This window comes from Halictus rubicundus, chromosome 8 (assembly GCF_050948215.1).
Source record: "Halictus rubicundus isolate RS-2024b chromosome 8, iyHalRubi1_principal, whole genome shotgun sequence".
In the NCBI taxonomy this organism is placed as follows: domain Eukaryota; kingdom Metazoa; phylum Arthropoda; class Insecta; order Hymenoptera; family Halictidae; genus Halictus; species Halictus rubicundus.
This window is the reverse complement of record NC_135156.1, coordinates 3,280,537-3,305,521: the sequence shown is the minus strand read 5'-3', so window position 1 is coordinate 3,305,521 and position 24,985 is coordinate 3,280,537. Positions and strand designations below refer to the sequence as shown.

Genomic DNA, 24,985 nt, shown 5'->3' with positions numbered 1-24,985 from the left:
ATATTTAGCATGAAATAATCTAGGGTACAATTTGTTGAATCCCAGTTGATTCCAGTTGTATTCTTATTTGGTAAATTGCACTTACATTTCTTGGACTAGGTTGGTGCCCGTGAAGCATCAATCGCTTTTGATTGATTTACTCGATAATGCGCGAGTATTCAATTAGCAATTTTCTTGGAAATACGAGAGGTCCAAAATAACAGTTATTGTTTATTTAAATGAATTCCATTTATCAATAAATTTTAAAGGAATTTTCCAATAACTAAAATTATTAAAAAATAGTAATTTTTAATATTCTGATTACGAATAACCATTTTAAATGATTAATATTTTTTTTTGTTGCTAATAACCAATACTGAAATTTTTTTCGGTTACCAGTAATCTTTATCGATGACCGGAATTTTGGTTTCCAATAATAATTATTCATGAGAACAAAATTTTTTAGTTATCGCATAATCAGTATCGTTGGCAAAAATTTTGTCTGGTTACATTCGACTTAAGAAGGAGGTATGAGAATATATGAAATGAAAAATGAAGTAGAAGATATTGGAGAACAATACTTTTATTAGTATACGTGTGTATCCTAGAAAACAAAAAAGAATGAAATAAAATCAGTGCAGAAACTACGAAAAGATTAGTGGATTCCATGCCAGACAGATTGTAAACTGTTGTAAACAATAAGGGATTACACACAAATGTATTGTCTGTATAAAATAAATAATAATATAAACAATAGTAAAATCAAATAGAAAATTCCTTCTTGCTTGAACAATTTTAATAGATTCAAAATAATGTATTGACATGATTAAATTCTTTTAATTTTCCTGCTATTTTAAATTTCATCTAATCAATTTTATGATAAATGCATGAAATCCGCAATCTACTTATAAGTAGACTGTGTGCCAATACTGAAGTACATGTATATTAACAGATACTAAGAAAGAAAGATACTAAGAAAGTATCTAATTTTAAGTAATAAAATAAATACTAAGCAAGCACTAAATCATTATTTGAATAGCGCGCTACAATCACAGCACAGAAGATTACGGTACAGATGGGGATACTGTTTTTCAAAACGTATATCGCGAAGCAGGAGGGAAGTGAACAACTATTGACAATTAAGATTTCTTTATAAAACTAAAAATGCTAATAAATATAAAAATACGTAAAAAAATGGTTTAAAAATTCAGAAAAGTGTAATGCTTTTCACTCTTCTTACATCTATCGTACAATCGTATCGTCTATCTCATGTACGTACATAGTTTATGATGTACCCCTTCTTACATGAGAATTGAACGAACGGACAGGCGGCAGCCATATTATTAGTGAGGTGTCAGTATTGTCTGAACGTGACGGGATTTTTGGGTGTGGAACATACAATTTCCTGTCGTTTTTTGCCGCGGTTGTAGTGCAAGTGCCACCAGTCTACCGTGAATGTGTGGCACATGTGTTATAGGATACGTATCTTATAAACACGATAATGTAAGTTCCACACAATGAATTGTTGCTTAGTACTAAAATGGTATCTTCAAATATTTTACAGATCCTAAAACAGATTATGTTTATAACCAACATAGAAATATCATTTGTCTTAATAACATTACACTTGTTTATGACATTATGTGTATGTTTGCTTTTTCCTTTGTAAATCTAACCTTACGTTTACTAATCCACATCGAAACGTTTAAATAATAAAATTACTTAACACTTTTGAATCTAAATACATTCGTTATGTTCATACGATCGGGGTTTTAACTTCATTCATCAAGGGTGACATTCTGTTATATTAATTTTTTTTTATACTACAGCCGGATATGTTCCAGTAAAAAAACTGAGATCGTAATGTTCTATATACATACAGTGTTAATTTAAGTGGTGTAACAACGTAGGTGTAATCGGAAATACCAAGAACTTGAAGAGAGTTTAGTAACCGTTTTCGTTTAAAGTAAAACGAGCCGAAGACAGGATACACGTTTATATTTCTGTGAATTCTACGGATTTTTAGCTATGCTCAGCGATTAGTTATAACAATTCCCACACATGGCTACCAATCGAATTTAATACACAAATTAACGTATGCTCGTTAAGAAGTTCACTGGTGTTTATTTCATCAATCATTGTGTCAAATTAAGCTCAACGGCCGATGTGATTTACCGATGTCGAAACTGTGTACTAAGCGTCAATGGATGACCTTGAAAGACATTTCGAATCCTTTTTTATCACATTCCTTTCGTTACGCGAAGATTTCTAACGTACGACATCTCGTATACGTACATTTTTTTCATTGTACATATTTATCTTTTTTGACACGGATGTGTTATCATGGTTGAATGCAAACAGTCGAATTCCTGGACTAATTGGCAGAGTTCGATGTGTGTTTGACAACGATTATTTTGGACTTCGGACGCTAGTAGTCGGAAATGGAAACTTTATTAATAGATGCATTCTATCTTCGTATCTTGTGAAAAATCGGACAGATACAAAGCCTTTTTACTTCAGTTGACAAAAATTCGAAGATACCGACGGTTCAACGGACGCGGAGGTCCTAGATAAATGGGAATGCCAGACACCGTGTGCAGGCACTCCTTTCTGTCAGCGGATGTCGGTCACGCGGATTTACATTATAACTTGTCTCTTCTTTCAATATGGAGACGTGCAAACAGTTTTTGAATGTATATATGTCATCCTTAAAAATAAAAAGTGATAATTAATAAACTGATGTTAATTAACAATACACTTGGCGAAACTGACGCGACTTTCTGCCGTGAACTCTTTCAAACATCAGAGATTAGATAATTCTACTCAAGATATATTGTAGATCAAATAACGATTTTGTTTCTGATAATTCTAATCGCAGTTTAATTTGCGATATAAATCTTGAAAGTGAAATAATAACCTTGTGCATTATCGTAAAAAGAGAATGTAAATTATAAACATTTCAGCATATAAAGTTAATAAATTCCAATAGATTACATTCCAATGTTGAGTGTTTTATTATTCTTATTATTACTAATAAGCTAATATTACCTGTCACTAAAATATAGTAAATTATATTATTCCTCACTTATAATGATAAGTCTGTTGTATATTATTTTTTGTAAGGACAAATATACAGAATTCATTGTAGGGCAAATATCAGTATCATTTTTGTAATTCTATTTACACTTTAATGTACAAAATAAATTTTGAAAATGATGTAAACAATATTATGTTCACAATACTTATTTTTTCAAGAGAAAGGTTCATTTACTACAAGAAATACTTTCGTATATAGGTTGAATCATTTAAAATTAGAAAGAATTTTAAAGAATTCATAATTTATAAAGAAAAGTGTATACAGTTCAGAGCAGTAAACATTAAATGTTAAATAATGGTGATATTTCAAAGTGGATTATATTTTTTTTATTACAAATGACATTTTTTATTACAAGTGAAATGATAAATTATATCTAATACAGTGTTGATCGTATAATCATGTAAACTTTCTGGTATTTATGTATACAGAGAAAGACCACTTTACAATGTTCTAAGCAGTATTGTTATTCACTTCATCCTATTCATGTACTACACTTTGAATAATTGAATAGTTATGAAATATAAATAAATTATTCTACTTCTTTTAAATAATAATTTAATATTACATTCATTATTTCTATACGATTATCTAACTTATGCAACTTATACATATTCAATAATTATTTCATACAAATATTATGTTTTTCACCAGTATGTGTAACTGTTTTGTTATTCCTTCTACCTTTGCTATGCCTACTAAGTTGCTTCAAATGTCTGTTACTTTGTTTATCAATATCTGTGTACATGCTTTTGTTTTTTGAACTTACCGACGTCTTCATATTCTTTACTCGATTTTGTATCTCTTTTACCACTGCTATTCATGTTTATTCTATTGTATCTTTATACAGGCTGGACCATTAACTTTGACCACCTTGAATATTTCCCCTATGTGTAATAATATGAAAAAATGACAAATACAAAACTCGCATGGTATGGAGGTGGAAATATTGTGATGTAAACATTTTCTGTATGGGTGAAGGCGTTTCGGAGATTTCAAGATCGCCTTTATATCTTTAAATAGAATGACATACCTTCTGTATCATGAATTATATGTCTTAAACCTAATAGTTAACGAGATATTATCGAAACAATTTGCAATACGTACCTACTACCTGGAGGCTAGTGCATGCTTGAACTGGTCTCTCAACTTTAATATGGCGAGTGCATAGGGGACATTATTTCGATAATATCTCGTTAACAATTAGATCTAGGACTCATGAAAGCGAATACATTTTTACGCAGAATTTGATACTCTATCGGCTCACGGTACAAAAAGTAGGTTATTCCATTTAAAGAAAAAAGAAATCAAGGTGACCTTGAAATCTCCGAAACACCTTCAGCTGTACAAAAAAATGTTTACATCACAATATTTCCCCTTTTACACCATACAAGTGTTGTATATATAATTTTTCATATGATTACAAATAATGGAAATATTGAATATGGTCGCAATTATTAGCCCACCCCGTATAACTGTCATTTGGCAGACTTCCTCTTCTCAGTTTTTCCGTTCTAACAATTTTTCCCACAGTTCCCGCCAACTTCCTGACGCTCGCCATATTCTTGATCCCACCACTTTCCTAACCCTTATATTAACCTCTTACTTATTTCTGACTGACATGGAGGGGGGGGGGGGCGTTCGGCACACGATACAGATCTATTTTGATGTTATTTTGCATCATTGTGTATTAGACCAACGTAATAATTTTACTGTATTTAGTCGGTGGCTCTTTTGTGCCTTTGAAGTAGAAGCGACCCTTTTTGTTTGAGTCGATTTTTTTCTTTACACATTCACAATTCAAATCACAATAGGCTCGTTGGATCCTGTCAACGTGGATACAATTACATATGAATGTACCGGTGGACGTTAAAATTCCGGTTTTAATCACTTCATTTTCTTTATTTTCGATCTAACGTTTTCAGATTAAAAATAAGATTTTCCAGATTAATAATAAGATAATTTATTTAAAGGGGTGCACTATTATTCTTTATTTCAAATTTAACAATATTATAACAACGTCGTATATTTACTACAATCACTGTGTGTAAAATTGTTACAATAATTTTGTGTACTTCGGCATTGCCTGCTATCGTAACCGATACTTCCTAAAAAGAATATGTTTGTAATGACATTCATGTTGGTTAGTTTTATATAATGTTGTCTTTGTATCGTTGAATTTAGAATAAAAAGAAGCTCTCATTAATCTGGAAAATAATAAAAGTTTCTAAAGAAAAGTAGGAATTGAATTTTCGTTATAAAAGTATTTTTTCGAAAATCGTTTTCCCATAAATTACAAGCATCTAAATAAAAGAACGATAGAGATAAAACGAATAATTTTTCTCTCACCATGCAAAAGTAGAAGCAGTCAAATATTAGAAATTGTATTATGTTTGTAAAAATTGTGAAAATGATAAAAATCGACATATGTCACTTACAGAATATCTCTTGCGAGTGTTCCTTTGTTAATACACTATTTTACTATCTTTACTTCTAACCCACTTTAAAACAGTCACTTTGTTAAAAAAACTATCATTTTAACTCCTAATTTACCTTATAATTCCTTTTTTCGTTTTTTGGAGTGTCCCTTGCGTTGTATGTATTGCTTACTCTATACGTTACCTACCCAAGTCTCAGTAAATAAAAATAAAAGAAAAAAATTTAAAAACGAATAAAATTCATAAGAAACATGAGCTAAATAGGAACTTCTTTTTTCTTATAATAATTTTAGAAAATTGAAAATAATATATTGATGTTCTTAAATTTTCTAAATTCTTGTACTGTTTCATGTTTTCCCTAAATGCATAGAATCGACAGTATAATTAGTGTGTAAATGTACTTCAAATAAAATCGAAATTGTTTTGTAAATATTTAATAATAATACTTAATAATTTAAAATAAAGTAAAGATTAATTTATGAAATGAAAAAATCATTTATAAGCTTTTCGGTAATAGCCGGTAAAACATTTTAGGGAATACATTAAAATAATGACGTAAGATGACAATTAAGAGAAAGATAGGATCACCCCTTAAATTTTCTTCCACCTGTTGCCGAACAGCCTATATATCTATATCTACATTACCCCTACTATTACTTGTTCAGTGCAGACTAGGGGTTAAAGCTAGATATAAAGTACATATTTTTGCAAGCCATTGGATGATTCATTAAAAGTTCAAATTAATTTCTGAGCACTTTTAATCCACTTAATTGGCTATACTCATTATACGTTCAAATGAATATTAACATAATTGACATATTTGAAAAGAAATACTTTACTACTCTGATTTAGTAATATTTGTAATTATAGTACTTAAATAATAATAATGATAAATAAACTTTACTAGTTGCATGTAATTTTCGTTTCAGACGGATAGTTTTACTGTTTAGCAAGAGAAACTAAGCTGCCACAATGCGGAAGTCGGTATGTATATTTTTATAATTAATTTTCATCTTGTGTTCTATTACAGTAGAATATTATATCTATACATGTACATAGATATTCCATACAATTGTTGAACCCTGAGGTGGTTTTTCATGACATCGAAGAAATGTCGAAATCGGCGTGAATAGACATTTTTATGAAAAATATAAAACTATACACCTTTTTCTTTATTTAAAAATTAACAAAATTTTGGATGTTTGGAACAAAATTTTATTGTCGGGTACATTTTGATGTTGACTGCAAATAATTTACATTGTATTAAGTATTAAAAGTTTAAAGTAAGTAATCACGCGAAAGTCTATTATTTAAAGAGTTTCTTAGTTTTTTCTTAGTTTCTATTGTATGTACAATGACACGAACAACAATACCGAGAAACATAAAACCAACAATTTTCAAATGTTTTCAACGTTTTATGCATGTGCTGAGTTATTATACATTGAAATCAACTGATATTAATTTCGCGTAAATTATCGATATCAACTTTGAAAAACATAGATTAGATACATGTTTACCGAAATTGTATATATCACAACCGAAATTTAATGATAAGGTACTTAGAAACGCTTTGGTCTTTTAATTATAGAAATAAACATTATAAATGTTTAAAACAAAAAACACTATTAGTTAATACTGTCAACGGTAAAATTATTGTCAGTGAAAGTTATTCGGTGATTTCATTATATAATTAACACATGTATTTGTATCGTCCTTCATCATGTTTATTTGTCGTCATAAAGATTTTGTGATTCTTGTGTAACGTTCACCCCTTTTTTTGGATATTTTCTTTCTCTTTAACTCTTTTTTCATATTTCAGTCTCCCTTCTAATGTTTTTTAAGTAATGTTTGACTAGGAAATGCAAGATTCTTTAGAGCGATAGAATTGTTAGTTACGATCACATGACTGAATATATTGTACTTCGATTTTTTAATTAATATTCATAGGTGCAATCATATATGTCTGTGTACTGAAGTGTGTCAGGATTATTTGTTTAAATTCCACTAACGTATTATAGATAAAATTGTTGTGATTTAGGAATATACATATCTCTTCTATCATTAAAAATTTCAGAATTATGACGTACTATTTAAAAACAATTTCAATGACTATTTTCTACATTTTGCACTGCTACATTAACGAAAATATTTTAGCAATCAAATAAATAGGCTTATAATAAGTTTACCTACGGTTGTGATATATACATAACACATTTTATCCGATCTTCATCTGTTTGTTTTAAACGTACGAACCGATCATAAACCAATGATCATTTATTTTGTTTCAATATCTCTTGTAGCATTTTTTCCGTAAAGTTAATCATTTGTTTCATTAAAATTGTAATTTTATTTTACCATTGCCTTTTGACTTATTTTTTCACATAGTACATATAGTATGCTGAAATTACGCGGAGCGAGTCTGACTTGAACAAACACGATTTTTTATACGAACATTCAAAACGGTACAAGAATTAAAGAAAATAATTATTTCAAGTTCATAGTATACATTTTGTCGTTATCTACATATACGGATAGACAAAAAATTAACTTGTAAATTTCATTAATAAGCAGATCAGAGGTTTATATTTGAATTTACATGTTTATAGACAAACTCAGAAAATCATACATTCATTACAAATTAACTTTCTATATTAATTGTTTCTAAATAAAACATACAAATTCATCTAAAAAATGTGTAGATTGAAATGAAAGCAATCATTTCATGTATGAATGAAAGTACAGAAAATTCTTTTTAATTTTATTGTTAAATGGAAAACATATTCCATGTTATATTTTAATCAATTAATAATAGAATATGTATTACGAGTACATTTGCGCTCCTTAACTTCCAAATTAATCATTTCACATGTACAAATATTTACTTTCATTTAAATCACAAGCTGTGTTATTTCCAAATTGTTACTAGATAGGCAATGTTTGCACTAATTAAAATTTCAAATAGAATAATTTTTCGCAGCGTGTAGATTTAATATAGAGTATCCGGATATGTTAAGAATAATCAAAGAGATGCAGGGAAAAAAGCTGTTATATACGAAGCATGTTAAAAATTAGAATCTTTTACTTAAATGAATAAAACTATAACTGTAAAGTATATGCGAATACTAGATAAACAAATCTTTAACAGCCGAGACAAAATCGCAGAAGGCGAAAGTCAATACACGATTTATCATTTATTATTATCATTATTACTATTATTACAAATAGAGTAATTCGGAGTAGTTGAGTAAAATAATAATTGAATTTCTAGAACTAAATGTGATTACTAGACTACGGATTTTATGCATTTACGATACAAATGTGTAGATTGTTTTCAACTCAATAAAATTATTAAGAAAAGGAGGATATGTCTATGTGGTTTTTGTGTCTCACAATTAATACAGACAATTTATATGTTGCATAAAAATCCGCAGTCTAGTGATTACAATTTTATTTTATTATTCGTTAATTGGTTGTACATTATATAAACATAAACATTTCTAGTAAAATGATTAGTCTCATAAATTAATTTAGGTCTGTATCATCTACAATTTCCAAAAAGTATTTAACTTTGTAACAGCAGATTATCGAAAACACATATACCCAATACATATACACAATAGTGTAGTAAAAAAAAGTAAAAGATTATATGCTTCAGTTATTATAATTACATTTATTTACTTTTTATTAATTGTGGAAAAAACTAACAGTAAGCGCGCTACTCGTGGCACGCCTGGCCCTGATGGAAAGGTAATGTATGTCTACATATGGTACAACAAAGAAAGTAAAACATTGGATATCTCAGCAATCGCAATTACATTTATTTATTTGTTATCAATTGAGGGAATAACTAACAGTAAATGTGAGGCCCCTCAAGTACACGGCCCGGGGCAAGTGCCCTGTTTTGTCGACGCTAAGGCCGGCACTGAATGTATGTGGTAACTCGCCATGCCCCCTATGGGGGGGATTTCAAAACGATTTTCAAACGAATTCGACGTTCCCTTCGTTAACGGTTTTCGGAATTCTAGAAGTATCGTGCCAATAGTGTATTTAAATTTCTGTTTTATTACAGCTCGGTCAACAATTTTTGACGTAATAGTTTCTGAATATCGTACGAAAACTTAGGTCGCTGTTAACGGAACTGTTGCTTCCTTCCGCACACCCGGTATTTTAGCTCGATGCTGATTGGCCACGGTTAAGCGCACCGGCTTCCTCACGTGACCTCCTCCTGTTTCTCTTTCTCCATACCGCTGGATAGAGCAGTGAATCTAACAAAGAAGGGGAACGATGCAATGCTTATGGTCGCGGGGCGGTGGGGTGGGGAGAAAGACGCTGGTGACTGCACTTGCCCCTTTAGCGCATTGTCCATCTCGAGACCGGCAAACGCTAACAGTCACATCTTGTTCGAGCGAGATCGGTTTAATTAACATTTTTCAATTTCCAGTGCACCGAATCATTTGTGCAGAGTGCTTCACAGACGTGCCTTACATTATTCCGTGTTAATCGACTCGTTCGTTCGTCCGTTCGTTCGTATCCGCGTGGTAGTTTAACATAGCAGCCATGGTTGCTGGTAATAAAATGGTAAGCGTGCATCGAAACCTTTCTACGGGTGATCGAAGAAACCCATTGTAATCGTATCGTACAGTGTGTTCTTTTATTTCGGATATAAGTTTGTGAGATACGTTGGAAACGGATTAGACGCGGAATCCTCTGCTGCTGGGGCTGGATATAGTTTTTGATTTTCGTTTCTTCTTCTTTCGCATGCAAAGATGAACGTCAGGGTGACGACGATGGACGCCGAACTGGAGTTCGCGATCCAGCAGACGACCACCGGGAAGCAACTCTTCGACCAGGTTGTGAAAACGATCGGACTACGTGAGGTGTGGTTTTTCGGGCTACAATACACCGACAATAAAGGAGACCTGACATGGATCAAGCTGTACAAAAAGGTAGGATAACTTGTTTCATTTAGTACACTTATTAATGTGCAATTTACTGGCCTTTAGGAATTGACCATTTCGAAGTATTCGTAGTCGCTTTCAAATGTATTGTAATGCTTTATTCTAGACATTGGAAAGAGTATCAAGATTTACTTGTATTAGATCTAATCTCTTAATTTGTTCAACCTAGAGTTTATTAATTTTCAAATAATTTTAAACTAAACGAAATATTCACAGGTATTCACGAAAAATTAGTAGGTTACTTGACCATAGTCTTTTTAGCGCCCTTTTATAGTGGGAAAATATTGTAGATCAGAAATTTATTTACACTTTAAAAATTGTATCTTATTGTACAGTTAATATATAAACATACGAATTGAAACAGGATTTCTTAGATTACTATTGGCTGATTGTGTGAAAGATGTGTTTCATTTTTGCAATATCGAAAGTTCGGGCAACAACTTGTCGTTTCTAAGAAAGGTTTTTGTTTAAACAATACAAAAAATTATATCTATTCCGTTTCCATACAATTTGTACAAAAAAAGTTACTTTCTATGATAGCGCAGAACAAACAATATGTTGCATTTCTCGGCTTCTCTTCACTGTAACAAACAAATGGTTACCGTCGTATCTAATAGCCGACGCAAGTCTACTACGACTACGTCCGAAGAGACCCAAGCATTTTACGACGAGGGTCAACACTTTTTGGATTAAACAAATTCGAAAGATGTAGGAAAAAGTATTTACAGGTCATTAAACCATTATGATTTAATGTAATTTCTAAATTCAACTCATAATATTTTTACTGCTTGTATATTATGAAAAAGAATTTGTGGACCCACACGATTATTTAGAACGTAGATCTCTTTCAACATCTAAATATAAAAACGCAAGGGAAAATGTTATTTAACACTTGACCGGTTTTATATATTTCATTTTACAACTATTGAAATTACAAAGATGCTTCCATTAGAAATGATTAAATAAATACCTTCTCATTCAAGCACACACTGTTATAAAAATTGCAAGGAATATAATAAAATTTAATCTTGTCATTTTTATGAACAAACATATATTAGTCATATTTTGCGCTTGGTACGATTCGTATTAAAGTCATTTTAAATTTATTTTGAAAAATTGAACTGTTCTTGCTTTCAACATAAAAATGTTGTAAAACAGAAGTTACAATTTTGAACAGTGTGCATGTAATTCAAGAAAATCTGTTAAAAAAATTGTAAATAAATTTAGTAAATTTCAATAAATTTAATTTTAAGTAAATATTTAAGATAAAAGGGGGTTTGTAGCGCGCAATTATAACGTTACCAATTCAACGAATTCGAATGCTTGCGTTAATTCTGCAAGAAAGTAACTTATTTAGGAGACTCGTTGACGATGGATGCTGGTGTCGTCGACTTTTATAGTCGTGCTCTACCCGATTGCTTACCAAACTGTACATGTGATTATTATCTCATTACGCTCAAGAGTAATTCTATTTTGCACAGATAAAAATAGATATATTACGAATTATTTGTCCGGCGCCGTAATTTTCTGCTCTGCTCTTATCATTTCAAAGATATTATTTGCTTTAACCGATTTTCGTATACTGGGTCCCGCGATACCTGGCTCGAAGTACAGTTACGATTCGGTAGATACGCCATCTACTTTCACCGTGTGGATGATGTAGACGCGCCTTCACCTTGACACAGTCGTTCGTGTACTTTCATTGTCTCGCCATTTTTCTCTTTTTCGACTTGCTCGTATCTCTGTTTTTTTTTGTATCATCCATTTTTCATGGAGTAAAACAATCTCACACTACGTTACAATTAATTGGTACGAGACAAATTAAATATGTGAATAATGGAAATTTGTCCAACAATTTTATAATTTCATTATTGGACGGCGGATTTGATGCGTTTCTAACAAAGCCGTGTCGAAAAAATTGGTCTAAACATGCACTCTTTCTAACTTATTATAATTATCAAGAACAGGAATAAATTTAATTAATTCGTACAACTTTAGTTTTGCATAAAAATCCACAGATCAGTCATGATACTTATTAAAAATTTGGACAAAACTAGGCAAGATTTATGTGTAGAGTACAATTCAATAATTCAAACGTTATTAAACATTTATTTTTGGATGTAGATGTTTGGATGAGTCATTCGAGCTTCTATTTATGTTATTAACATAAAATGATATATGACATATTAAATGATTTCCTGCGTTTTGACAGAGGTAAAGATTAGATAAAGTAATTATGTTATCTGTAACTATACGTGCGTGTGTGCGCTGACATGCGCTGTATTAATATAAACAACTGGCCGAATAAATTAGCAAATCTTAATTACTTTGAATATAGTACAATGCAAATGGGGGAAGGTTGATCCATTTAACTCGGAACCCCGGTGTTCGAAAACAAGCGTGCGGCAACAGCGCATCATATGTGGAGGCTACCACGGTTATTCAACATCATTCAGCTTGAAATTTCTTAAATTCGTTAAATATCAGAGATGCAGGGTTCGTTCTCGACAATAAGTTTCTCATGAAATTTTTTTAGAATGACCCAATTCGTGTTATTTCCTGATTTATGGTGTATTTAAACTCATCTCTAATAGAGAAATACCTCCATTTAATTTATGATATTTTTATTACAAAATTGTTGATCATAAAGAAGGTTCTAAATTAAATTATTTAAAAATACTATTTTATTTGATAAACAATGGACATAGTCTAACTCTACTATAAAGTACTTTCATTTTAAGTTGATGAAGTTCTTTCATTTTGATGTTATACATATGCCAATAGTCGTACGTAAACTAAAAATGAATTTGTTGATGATGCTATTCCCTTCCTACATTTATTTTTGTTATTAAAAATATTTTAAGCACATGTTTGAAACTCAAGATTAAAATAGTTCATTTCATGCTCCATATTTTTCAAATAAATTTGTTAACGTTTCTATTTTTATCTAAAATGTTATTTCTGTTAATATGTGCAGCATTTGATACATTAAATAGTATGTTAAATACTTTTTCTCTAAATTTTTGTTTATTACTGATGTACACGTGGGATTTTTTAAGAGAATGTGTGAACCCGTTCGCTATTTACCAATGAAATTCATATTTTTGTAATAGTTCATAATTAATCTATTGAAAATGTGCTCTTTCCCAACGCGCCATGAATGAGGAAATTACGGTGACTGGGTCAGTACTGAAAAGTTTCACTGAAATCTCACCAACGAACGGTATCTCTGGGACCCGGCTAATGTGAGAAAGATCACGTTGAATTTTTATCATGTATATAACAATAGTTTATTGAGTAACTGTAATTGTCATTTAAAAGTATATAGTAAGAACAGTAATGTCTAAAAATTTCATTGAAAAATCTTGGAAAGTGACAAAAATGTAGCGGTTCGTATTAAAATCGGATATGTGTTTTTATAAATTTTGGTGCGCATAAAATTCGAACTAGTAATTCAAAATGAACAATAAAACCAGTTCTTGTTGTTTATAATACATATGAAAAATCACATGATAAATATGTACGTAGGTGCTAGTATCGAAAATAGCTGTACAAAATTTAACTGAACTTCGTTTCTTAGTTCTTGAGATATTTTTAGTACTTCTTCTGAAAATAATGTTTTAAAATATTAAAGGTTCTCGTTCAGTTTATACTGGGATGTAATGGATTTGTGTACAAGAAATTTTTTTTTGTTTCAAGAAATTTCTCAATGAAATTTTTAGGGTAGGTGCTTTGAGAGTAGTTTACTTACATAAACTAATGTTTGTAATCCTATGTAATAGTCACGTATAGTATGACTGCACTGAGATCGGAAAGCACGACGCGCTTGCGCAACCATTTACTCGACTCACCAGGAAATCTTGTGGGCTCTACTCCCAACCACATATCACGCTGTTATCGACCACCATGATTGACGATAAATCATAAACGAAGACTTATTTAATTTGACCGGTGTTATTTCTTTTGAACTTACTTAGCAGTTTTACTACTTTTTACTTATTGTTAGTAATCTATCTACTTACTTAGTAGTAGTTACTAAGAATGAAGCGACACATTGTTTATTATTGATAGTGTAACGTATTTTTCTTAATATGGTTTAGGCAGAACCGTATTATTACAATTTTGTTAAAATATGATACTTCTCAAAGGAGTGATGTTTCGCATCGATAGATGTGTTTTAGTATTTTTCTACAGAAATTATTTTACATAATATGAGGAAGGTGTTTACATAAATATTAACACATCAGTTATTCAATTTTGCGAAGGCAGTTTTAAAGAAAAACTTATTAGCTTCGCTTGTACGTCACTAGGAAAACCGCAGCGTCGCGTACACTGCTATAATAAAATATGTATGTGCGATCATTGGAGTTTTAATGATTCGTACTGTAAAAGTATGTATATTTGAAAATAGCATACATAGTTTTATTTGCATGATTTTTTTACTCAATTCGCGTGAATCGTCGACGGTGCATCTTCTAAAAAGAATTATTAACGGGAAAAAGACATAACGTTGAACCGCGCGATATAAGATCAATCATTTACTTAAGAAATATACAGCACATTATTCCGGTAGTAGATGATCAAAACGGTCCGAGCGGAAAATCCAACAAGGTTCACGCGGCAGTGATTTGCGTTAATGAATAATTCAACTTCGATCTGGAACAATGTTTTATAAAATCCGAAGAAAGTTCAATAGTTTCATGACCAGTCTGAAAGTAGGTCACCTTGAGCAAAGGTCTGCATTGTAGCGAGATGGTCACCGATAAGCGACATAGCTACATAGTTCGCGAAGGTTCTTACCGTCATAAGATGGCGGTAGGTGAATCATATTGTTCGCAAGGACTTTCATTGACCGCTCGCACTCCAATCACGATTTCAAGTCGTAAACTTTCTACGCTAAAGTGTGCAATGACGGGTTACGCCTACTCGCGAATATACACTGTGGAGCATAACTGTAGCAGCACTAAAATTCTCAAGAGTTTCGAACATTTATACAGCGTGTCCGGTTTATAAGCAAGGACAAGCAACCTCCTCACGGTGCGGTATGCATCGGATAACGCTAATGCCGTTAGCACTATGAACTTGTCGTTTCATATCTCGGTAATGGTTTAAGTTTAAGAATACATAATACATAACATAGAGCCCCCATTTAATAACTTAAATCTGATATTCACGGAAAATTTCAGGGTAATTTTGAAGGTCTTGTGAACATCAGCACGATATGTGTCTTTTCATTTTGTCCTCGTCATTTTTTTTACCTTCAATATTTTTCGAAATATTTAACTGTTCTCACTTAAATCGGGCACCCTGTATGTATAATGATTTCCAAATGTTAATAGCGTTACGAGAAAAGAGTTAAAAAGAAATTATATATAATGAAAAGAGAAGAATTTTAGAATTTAAATCAGTATAACTTTTTAAAAATTAGGCCAAACGACCTGACTTTTTTTGAGTAATTAGAAGCATTGATTTACCGAATGACGTGCAAAAAGATTTTTTAAAAAATTGCAGTTGATAGGAATTAGATGAAAAAATAAAGAAAGCACATCAGAATTTCAGCGAAATCGAAGTATAGAAGTTTCTAAAATTACAGGGAGAGACACTAAAATGGTAAAAACATCCTTCGCAAAATTTTAAATTTCGAGACGCCGAAAATCCGTCTCGCAAACATTGTTTTTATGTAAAGTGAAGCTATTTGCAAAATTTCAGCCAAATCGGACGTGGCCGGTTTTCGGAAGTACAGACCTTGTCTACCCTGTACTAGTCTCCCAGAGTTAAAAAATCTGAAAAATTTGGGTAGCACTATAGTTTAGGCACCACAGTGTATATTACATGAATGACCGATCACTCGGTCAAACAGACCTGATCGTAATTAGACAAATGTGTCGCTGATTTCACAAACCGCTAGGCGATATCTCAGCCAGTACAGCTAGCTTGTATCCGGTTAGGTTGGTTGCTAGAGTTTGGTAGCCTTCTCTTGTTAACGATGGGACACGATTGTACATGCAGCAGGAAAATGCGATAGCGAGGCGGGTGAAGAAAGAAGTGAAGAAGAAAGTTCGAAAGCTGCGAGGTTACTCGGACTCCGATACGGACGATGATGAGTTCGAGGATGACCTGGTAAGCGTCGGGAGGCGGGATTAGATTTTTAATTGCAAGAACGACTGGCCTTTTCAGGGAAATCCCGAAATTCGTTTAACCACGAATACGATACAGACTCCCTCACGATAATGTCAGAGTTATTTCAAGCGGAAGACTTGAGTGACTCATCCTGTATATCATATATAAAAGGCAGTAAGCGGAAGAAACAGCGTTAGGAGATGATTAAGCAGTGCAGATAAAGAGCGGGAAAAGGTTAAACGAATGTCGGGTAGAAATTACAAAAACATCCACAATGGTGTAATTAAAACGCAATTATTCCGAAGTAGATAAATGGGACAAGTTGGCCCAATTAATATCCAGTGGATAAATGGGACAAAATGTTTTGACCTTTGTCCACTGTTCTGGAAACTGCACATTTATATTTTAGGAATGAAATCGGGCATTCAATTTTGGAAAACATCTAATCCGATATATACAAACTGTCGAATTTATATATTTTTATATCATCAAAGACAAAGGTTTGCTTTTCAGTTGAATGAGCTCGAACAGAAAAAAAAAGAACTTAAAAGATAAGACCGACCAACAGCCTACAATGTAAGCAGATGGAGAATCGAGCATTATTGGCAATTTAAGCTTTTATATTTTTAATCACAATAATATTGTTCATATGAATAAGTTGTGGAGCTTATCCCGATGAAAATGAGTCCACCCCGCTTCATTTGGACTATCTTCAATAAGATTGTAATTTTTATTGTAACACTACGTGTTAATCAATGAAAATCGTTCGATTACGCTCGAATTTGAACTCATTTTCACCAGGAAAATCCCATCAATTCACTCGTCACAATTTTATGAAGGTATATCGAAAAATCTAAAAGTTTAAACTTTCATTCGTGCGCGATTCTCCATCTGCTTACATTGTATGCCGTTTGTCAGTTGCTGGGTCTTTGAAGTTCGGCGCTCGTCGGACCTCGTCGCTGTTTATTCGGGCTGGCAAAAGTTATTCGAAGATTTATTCGAAGCCTTCGAATAAAAGATACAGATAAAAGATGACAAAATTACTCGAAGTTCGAATAAATCCGCTTCGAATAAAAAAAATTATCTTTATTCGTCGGATAAATTCTCGTCGAATAAAATTATTTATTCGATTCTCGTCGAACGAAGATTTATTCGAACCTTCGAATAACGAATAAAGATAAAGTATCTTTTATTCGAATCGTTATTTAAATAATTGTTTATCTAAATAATGCCCAACTCTGACTGGCTGAAGCAGCAATCGTCACCTACGTTTCGCGGAGTCTGCGTACGTTCTGTTTGGTTTTGTTTGATCATGGCTCGCAGAGCAGGCGTCAGTGTACAAATATCTTTCAGAAATTATGCCCGTCCCAAAGAGAGATGTTAGTTCACGCGCGAATTATCTTTGCGCTTTCAAGCGATACCGATGGCGTAGCCCTTGGGCGTTTCGTACGGAAGATACGAGCTGAAAGAAGATGCCGTTAATTTTACTTTGAAAGTAGTGCGCTTTATCTCGTTACTCGAAAGTTACGTTGAAACCGTACAACAGGCTCCAGTATTTTAAACGGTTACTCAACTCCTCCGTAGTGTACAGATTTCTGCTTGGTACAAAGAGAAGAAGTTCACTCATTGTATGTTCAATGTTCCTCTTTTTATCTATACGAATAAACACTGTGTCGCACAGACGGTCAGGTGTGATTTAACGTTCCAAGTATGTAGAAGCCGTATCGTGCTCTGCTACGGCAGAGATTGCTGAAGCGAAGGGATTAGATACAACTGGCATAGCAATGAATTTCTTCAAAGTTTGTTAAAGCCTATAAATGGATTTTGCCGATTCACCCGTTTGTAGACTAATTTTTCACCGTTAGCGTGACAAGTGTGTCACTTATACAGGGTGTCCCAAAAATGTTGTACTTTCTTGAAAGGGGCGATTTCTGAGGTTATTTGCAGTAACTTTTTCCGTTGCGAAAATGTTTTCCGCGGCTTTGTTAAGGAGTTATTAACGAAAAACACTAACCAATCAGAGCGCGGCTACAGCAGATGGATTCCAGTTCGGCCAATATCAACGCCATTGTCCGCTGTAACCGCGCTCTGATTGCTCCGTGTTTTCCAATGATAACTCCTTAACAAAACCGTGAAGAGCATTTTCTTAAAAGAAAAAGTTACTTTAAATGACCTCAGGAATCATCCTGTTCAAGGATGTACGACATTTTTGGGACGCTCTGTATAGTGTCGCTGACTATATCTTTGCACTCTGTTCAGTAAAATCAGTATATTCCTGCTGAGTGAAATCATCGATTTTATTAATATAGATAAAAGTTAGTATCTCGTCGCTATCCATCATTGCAACAAAGTATACATTCTGCAATATAAATTGGATAAGTTTTTATTCTTTATCTGACGGAGAGGATCTATAATATTGTGTAAATTGTCATTTTTCCCTAAACATATGTTTATTGTTACGATCCTATTATAGTAAGACGAATTGAAAGGTTTAATAGCTGAAATTAACAGAAGTTAAAATTAGTAAAAGTTAGCAGGAGATAAAATTAAAATAAAAAATTCTATACTATGCGAATGAAAAGAGCAATGCTACTTCAAATGTATGAAAAGTTGAGTGCATTTAGTTTCTCAAGTACAAATAGGATTAATTTTCGTAAGCACACTTAATCCTCACTGATAAAATAATTTTTGTTCCGAACGGTTATGAAATATTATGCTTGTAAGAGTTTGAATTACAATTCTTATGCAGAATTTTTAAGAACATTTCAAGCTGAAATTGGCATAGAAAGTTTCGAAAAGTTTTTCTAAAAATTGGTTGGAAAGTTTAGAAAATTTAGTAGTTTAGAAAAGACTGTATGTAAATACGCATACAAATTTATCCCATATTTTATTAAAGTATTAGACCTTTTATTTCACATGCTTGAAATAACATTATATTTTTTTTCACACACTAAAACAGGTTTCTTCAAACAATGAAATTTTAGAAGAATCTTGATATCATTAATGAGTTTGTAAATATCGGCTCTTAACATGCACGATGAAATATCCGGTATAATGAATTATCATTTATGACACAGTGTTCATAGTTACATTTTTTATTATGATGATATAACTACGGGTGGGTCGTATGATCCAGGAAAATTTTTATTAACCGAGATACGTTGGTCATCATCAGTAGATGGTGTGTTTGTAATGATTTTGTCAATTGCAACCACGCGATCAGTAAAGCATCATGCAATCATTCACAATGACTTTAGTAGTTTCGACAAGGACTCAGCTGTGGGTCTCGTTACGTGAGAAACATTTATTTATGAGAGGATAGCCACCGGTGGGTCACAGAGTATACGGCTTTGGTGTAGGCTTGAGAAAACAAAAACATAACAGCACGATGCGAAAGTATATTTTGAGATCTTTAACCTTAACCTGGGGAAATTCTATTGTACCATATATTGACGAAGTTAATAAAAGACTATCTGTCCGAATTTGGAATACGAATATCTATTTTGATGTTATTAACGTAAAAGTTTGAAATCTAGGGTACCATTTAAGGTATACTTAACCTAATATATAAGAATTATGAAAACTTTACATAACTACATATTTTATAAAAAACCTTTACTTTCACAACTTGTTAAACAGCATTTTTCATAATGTTGTCAAATAAACATATTTGCAATAAAAACAGCACTTTTAAATTCTGGGAAATTTCAGAGCCAACCTGATGCTAACAGTAGAATGCACACTTTCATAAACTTGTAACACACACAATTTTGTAAAGTAAAATACAAAGTTCAATATAATTGAATACCGCATCATTTTATTTTTGCTTCACTGGAAATAAACACGATGGAAATAAATTTTTTATTAAATTATGTTTGCTGCTAAATTCCTTTGTAAAAACCTGAATTTGTATAATGTTTCGAAACGCAGCCAGAGGTAGCTATACATATTTGATCGACATGTATACATAGTGAACTGTTTTAGTCAGATTTAATTTAGTGTTCTAGTAAGTATATAAAGTCAAATAGCCTTGAAATACGACCACTTGCACACGTCGAGAAATATTGTTCGTAGCAGCGACATTTGCGATTCCAATAATGCATATTTTTATTAACCAGATACCCGGGGTTAATTTCCACTGAGACATTACAGAATTACTCTGGACGTCATTCTTTAGCACAGCATAATAATATACCCCGAAAGCTTTCACTGTGAAGACTATAACATGGTAGAATATTCTAGTTATTGACGTAAGCTGTAACGAAGTTATTTTGATCGGATCCAAAAACGTAAAGGGTGGTTCATAATTCGCGAACTAGCTTTAAATTTTTATCGTCTTTTTATTGGTTAAATTAATTATTAAATCAATGCTTCACATTTTCAGTTTTAAATAGAATGTTTCCAGTACATGACTGCTGTGAACATATGCGACTGTAACGACCCGATTTCTGCCTTAATATTGTTCTTAAGCTCTTGCGAGCATTCTTCAGATTCATATTATCTAATGGAAATTTATTTTACATTCTTGTAAAATTATTCTTACTCCTAAAACTTCATCTTAAAATTTTCGTTCTGATTTTAAGACCTAGTTCAGGCACGGTGGAAACTGCGCGTTCCAACAATCCGTCGTTCAAACCGCGCGGTCCAAAACGCGCGATTTCCGTCGTGTCTGAACTAGCTTTAACAGTACATCGTCTCCATCTTGCGATATTGCTGTAGTGCAGTCTTATTGCTATAGTTACTATCGCCGCATGTTTGTCTTCATCTTGATAGAAGATTTCATTTGTGAGGTATTGAACGTGGCTCTGTCATGGCAATCTAATTACACGGTCTCGGAAAACTAAAACTTCGATTCTTAATTGCTACTCTACAGTGAATATTTCAATCACAATTTTAACCTGCCATCGGTGCGTTAAAGTAAACGTAGGCACACAATAAATTTTCTTCCGCGAAATCATTAAGGATAAAGACGTCCTGGCGATTGCAGCCGCGATGAAAATCGTAAGACGTTACCATCGGATCGCGAATTAACGGACACTCGGTACGTGTTTCATTGGAAACGAACGTTCCATATGTTACAGCCTAATAAGAAAAAAAAAAGAAGGAACGGAGACGAGCACAGTCAGCACCGAACACATTGTACCGGAGGCATGTTGTTTTATTAGCGGCTCCGGTCATGTGTGTTACGTCAATGGCATGAAAATAACATAGGATGACTCATTACAGCAGACACCATTTAAGGAAACGAGAAAAGCGTCCACCACCGTTCACTTTATCCAAATGCCCAGTCGCCTTTTATCGCTACGCGACCTTGCGAGCGTGACCCCGGTCTTAATTTATTTGCTATAAAAATTTAATGTACGTTATGAAGTTTTACTTCCCGGATGCAACCGGTGAATCATGCGATTTTCGGGAATCTTATTATTAGCGGTTTGCGTCGCATCGCGCGTCGTTCAACAGACTTGGAAAAGAGCAGATCGCTGATTATGCATTTTGATGTACGATGGCAGTTCTCTCGACGGAAGATTTGACAAAACTGTTTTGTAATCGTTGATTAAGCGTTTCACAAATGACCGATGTTCCACAGCAGACAGCGAATCGGAAGAGCAACCTATACAGGTGTCCTTTCCTGTGAACTGTGGATTATTACGCAACGTCTATGCTAGACTCCAGCGATTAGCCGGCGTTAGTCCGAGAGCCACAGGTAGTTTTTCGACGTTCCCTCTGTACCCCTTTTATCCCCCCTCCCCCACTCTCATCGATGATGTATAAGCTATTTATGTTATCGGTCTGCGTTACAAGGACGTCTTGATAGTATGATCTTAACACATGTTGAGTTCTGCATATTACGTATGCACGCTTGAGACATATTTCCTTTCTCGTTTCGTCCACTAGTTACAGTCGTATTAACTGCCGATGCCGGATAAAATATTTCCTCTGGGTAGAGATCTTTAAGAAATAAATAGCAAAATTAAGGTATCTCTCTTTATAATCTTCAACTAATAACTTCGATCGTAAAATAAAATGATAAATCTCCATTAATTTATACCCACTAATACTCATATCCTCCGGGTAGGATACTTCAAGAAATAAATAGCAAAATCAAGGTATCTCTGTTTATAATCTTTAAGTAATAAGTTTAATCGTAATATAAAACTACAATGGTATAATGGGATGATTTTGAAGGTGCTTGACGTTAAATTGTATAAATTTATTCAATAAAACATTCTTTTAGGAAGAATACTTGCAATTTTTTATATTTTATGCTATGTAGTGTTTTCCGATATCTCAATTCAGAATATGTTAATATTAGGGGTACCCATAAGGAATGTCGTTTTTCCAGTTTGATGAAACATTGCCAGCTTATTCGTGGACTGCATACCAATAAAATTTGCTAACATTTAGTGTGAAGTCAATCTGTAATTAATTACTTTGTACTAAATATTACTAACTTATACAAATGTAAAAAAAGCGACATTGCTTATAGGTACCCCTAATATAAGAATTCTTCAGAATAATTAGAGTTACTATGAAAATACGAATAATTTTTGTTTGCGATATTATCTTAACAATGCAGTTTTGTATTCAGAATTAGTGTTTTTTTAAATCGCAGTCATATAACAGTGTCACTAGCTTTCGAAATTTTTGCGGTAAACTACACGATCTAGGTTGGTTTTCATGTCAGTTGATATCAAATAAAATATCGCTGACATACAGGGTGATTCACGTAATAAAAATAAGTCTTCACCTCTTTCCTGATTGCAACTAGATAACAATGTTCACGGGGAAAGATGTAAACGATACTTTTCTTTCGCAGGTGCGCCATTGTATGTGAATTGTATATTTGCATCATTATTTTTAATGAGATACGCGTATCTTTCTTGCATAGATGAAACTATCACGGTCATTCTGGGTAAAAAAAAATGTTACGATAGAAGACTGGTAACAAGTGATTAGTTCGTGACATATTACAAATAAACGTCCTTATCAAAGAAGATGCTCGAACTACGCGGCTTGATAAATCGATATCGCTGAACAAGTTATGGTGTGTTATAGTACTAGAAATATTATCAATTAGTAAGGAACTAAACATTTTACGTATCATAAACGTACGACGAATATGTCCATCCTAATGTTTGTTCAGTATAGTTGAATGCGAACAAATCGTGTGTCCCAAAGAATACATAACAAAATTTCATAACATCAAACGCGTTGTTCAATAGAAATTCTATTTTGTTAATCTCTTCCATATTAACAGTAACAATTTTTACAGCTAAATCACGAATAAGTGCTATTTCGTTAATCTCGTCCGTAGTAAAAGTAACAATTTTTAGAATAAAATCATGAATAAGTGTTACTTCGTTAATCTCTTCCATATTAACAGTAGCAATGTTTAAAATTAAATCACTAATAAGCATTATTTAGTTAATCTCCTCTATATTAACAGTAACAATTTTGACAATTAAATCACGAATAAGTCTAAATCATCCTCCTTCTCTTGATGATACTTCACGAGAAGGATATGCTCAATTTGGGTTATTAAGCCTCTGCGACAAAACAGTGTACCATGTGCATGTAACAATCTTTTGTCTGAGAGAAAATGTTGACCGCAATTTTACTATGGACATTTTTCAGGAGAAAAGTATCTTGAATCGTACATGTTGTTTACATTGAAATATTTTTGATTTCTATAATTCCATTGTGAAGAATAGCGATATCGATATTAGAATCAGGGATAAAATGACAAGAATTGATAAGTAAATTTTACAAAAGTATACATTAATACAAAGACTCATAAACCAAACTGTAATTGATTAATTTTAAATTACATTTTCCTAAGTCAATTCTAATCTTGAGTCAAGATTTTTCCACTAATAACTACCGCCAATACCGATATATAGAAGCCTCTACAACAACAATTTCTAATATCAAATTTTTTTTACGCTTAAAAAGATAAAATCAAGGTGAAAGAAATATTTAAAAACTGAAATTCTGGATCTTCTCAGCGTTTGCGTTAGGAAACCATGTACTAACTGTTTTATTATTCTTCTTTTAGTTGTTATAGTACAATATATGGTGCCGTCAATATTATAATGTTCAGCGATCTCTACTCTTTAATTCCCGCAGTTTCCTTATGAGTGATGTAATGTTCACCAACGCGTATTTGCTTTTGTTATAAAACCAATGGTGACTTGCGAAATGTTTAAAACGTAGTGTTCGACAATTTTCTTTAAAGAAGACGTTTTGCATAAAATACTGTAGGAACTAAATCACTGTTTGACCATTTTTTTGGGGTACTTTTTTTTACCCAGAATGAACTGCATTTAAACGGCTTATTCGTATGCTTTAACACTAACATATTTTCATTCTTTGGACGCATGCCAACCATAATACTA

At 32.6% G+C, this 24,985-nt stretch overlaps 1 protein-coding gene and 1 long non-coding RNA gene across 5 annotated transcripts in view; both read left to right on the top strand.

Moving 5' to 3' along the window:
• The first annotated feature begins 1,313 nt into the window (after positions 1-1,313).
• Moe (moesin) overlaps positions 1,314-24,985 on the top strand; it is a 42,198-nt gene continuing 18,526 nt past the window's right edge. For 2 of the 4 annotated variants that reach the window (XM_076791965.1, XM_076791967.1), the window contains exons 1-2: positions 9,857-10,089; positions 10,278-10,457. In XM_076791965.1, the coding sequence (XP_076648080.1) occupies positions 10,069-10,089; positions 10,278-10,457 (201 nt within the window). In that variant the 5' untranslated portion in view covers positions 9,857-10,068. Of the gene's footprint in view, positions 1,483-6,440; positions 6,496-9,856; positions 10,090-10,277; positions 10,458-24,985 lie in introns of those variants that run through there. The other 2 variants (XM_076791966.1, XM_076791969.1) reach the window with 2 other exon arrangements.
• LOC143356355 (uncharacterized) lies at positions 13,886-24,981 on the top strand. Its single transcript, XR_013082656.1, has 3 exons — positions 13,886-16,589; positions 22,177-22,475; positions 22,537-24,981. It is a non-coding gene; the product is annotated as an uncharacterized LOC143356355 (long non-coding RNA).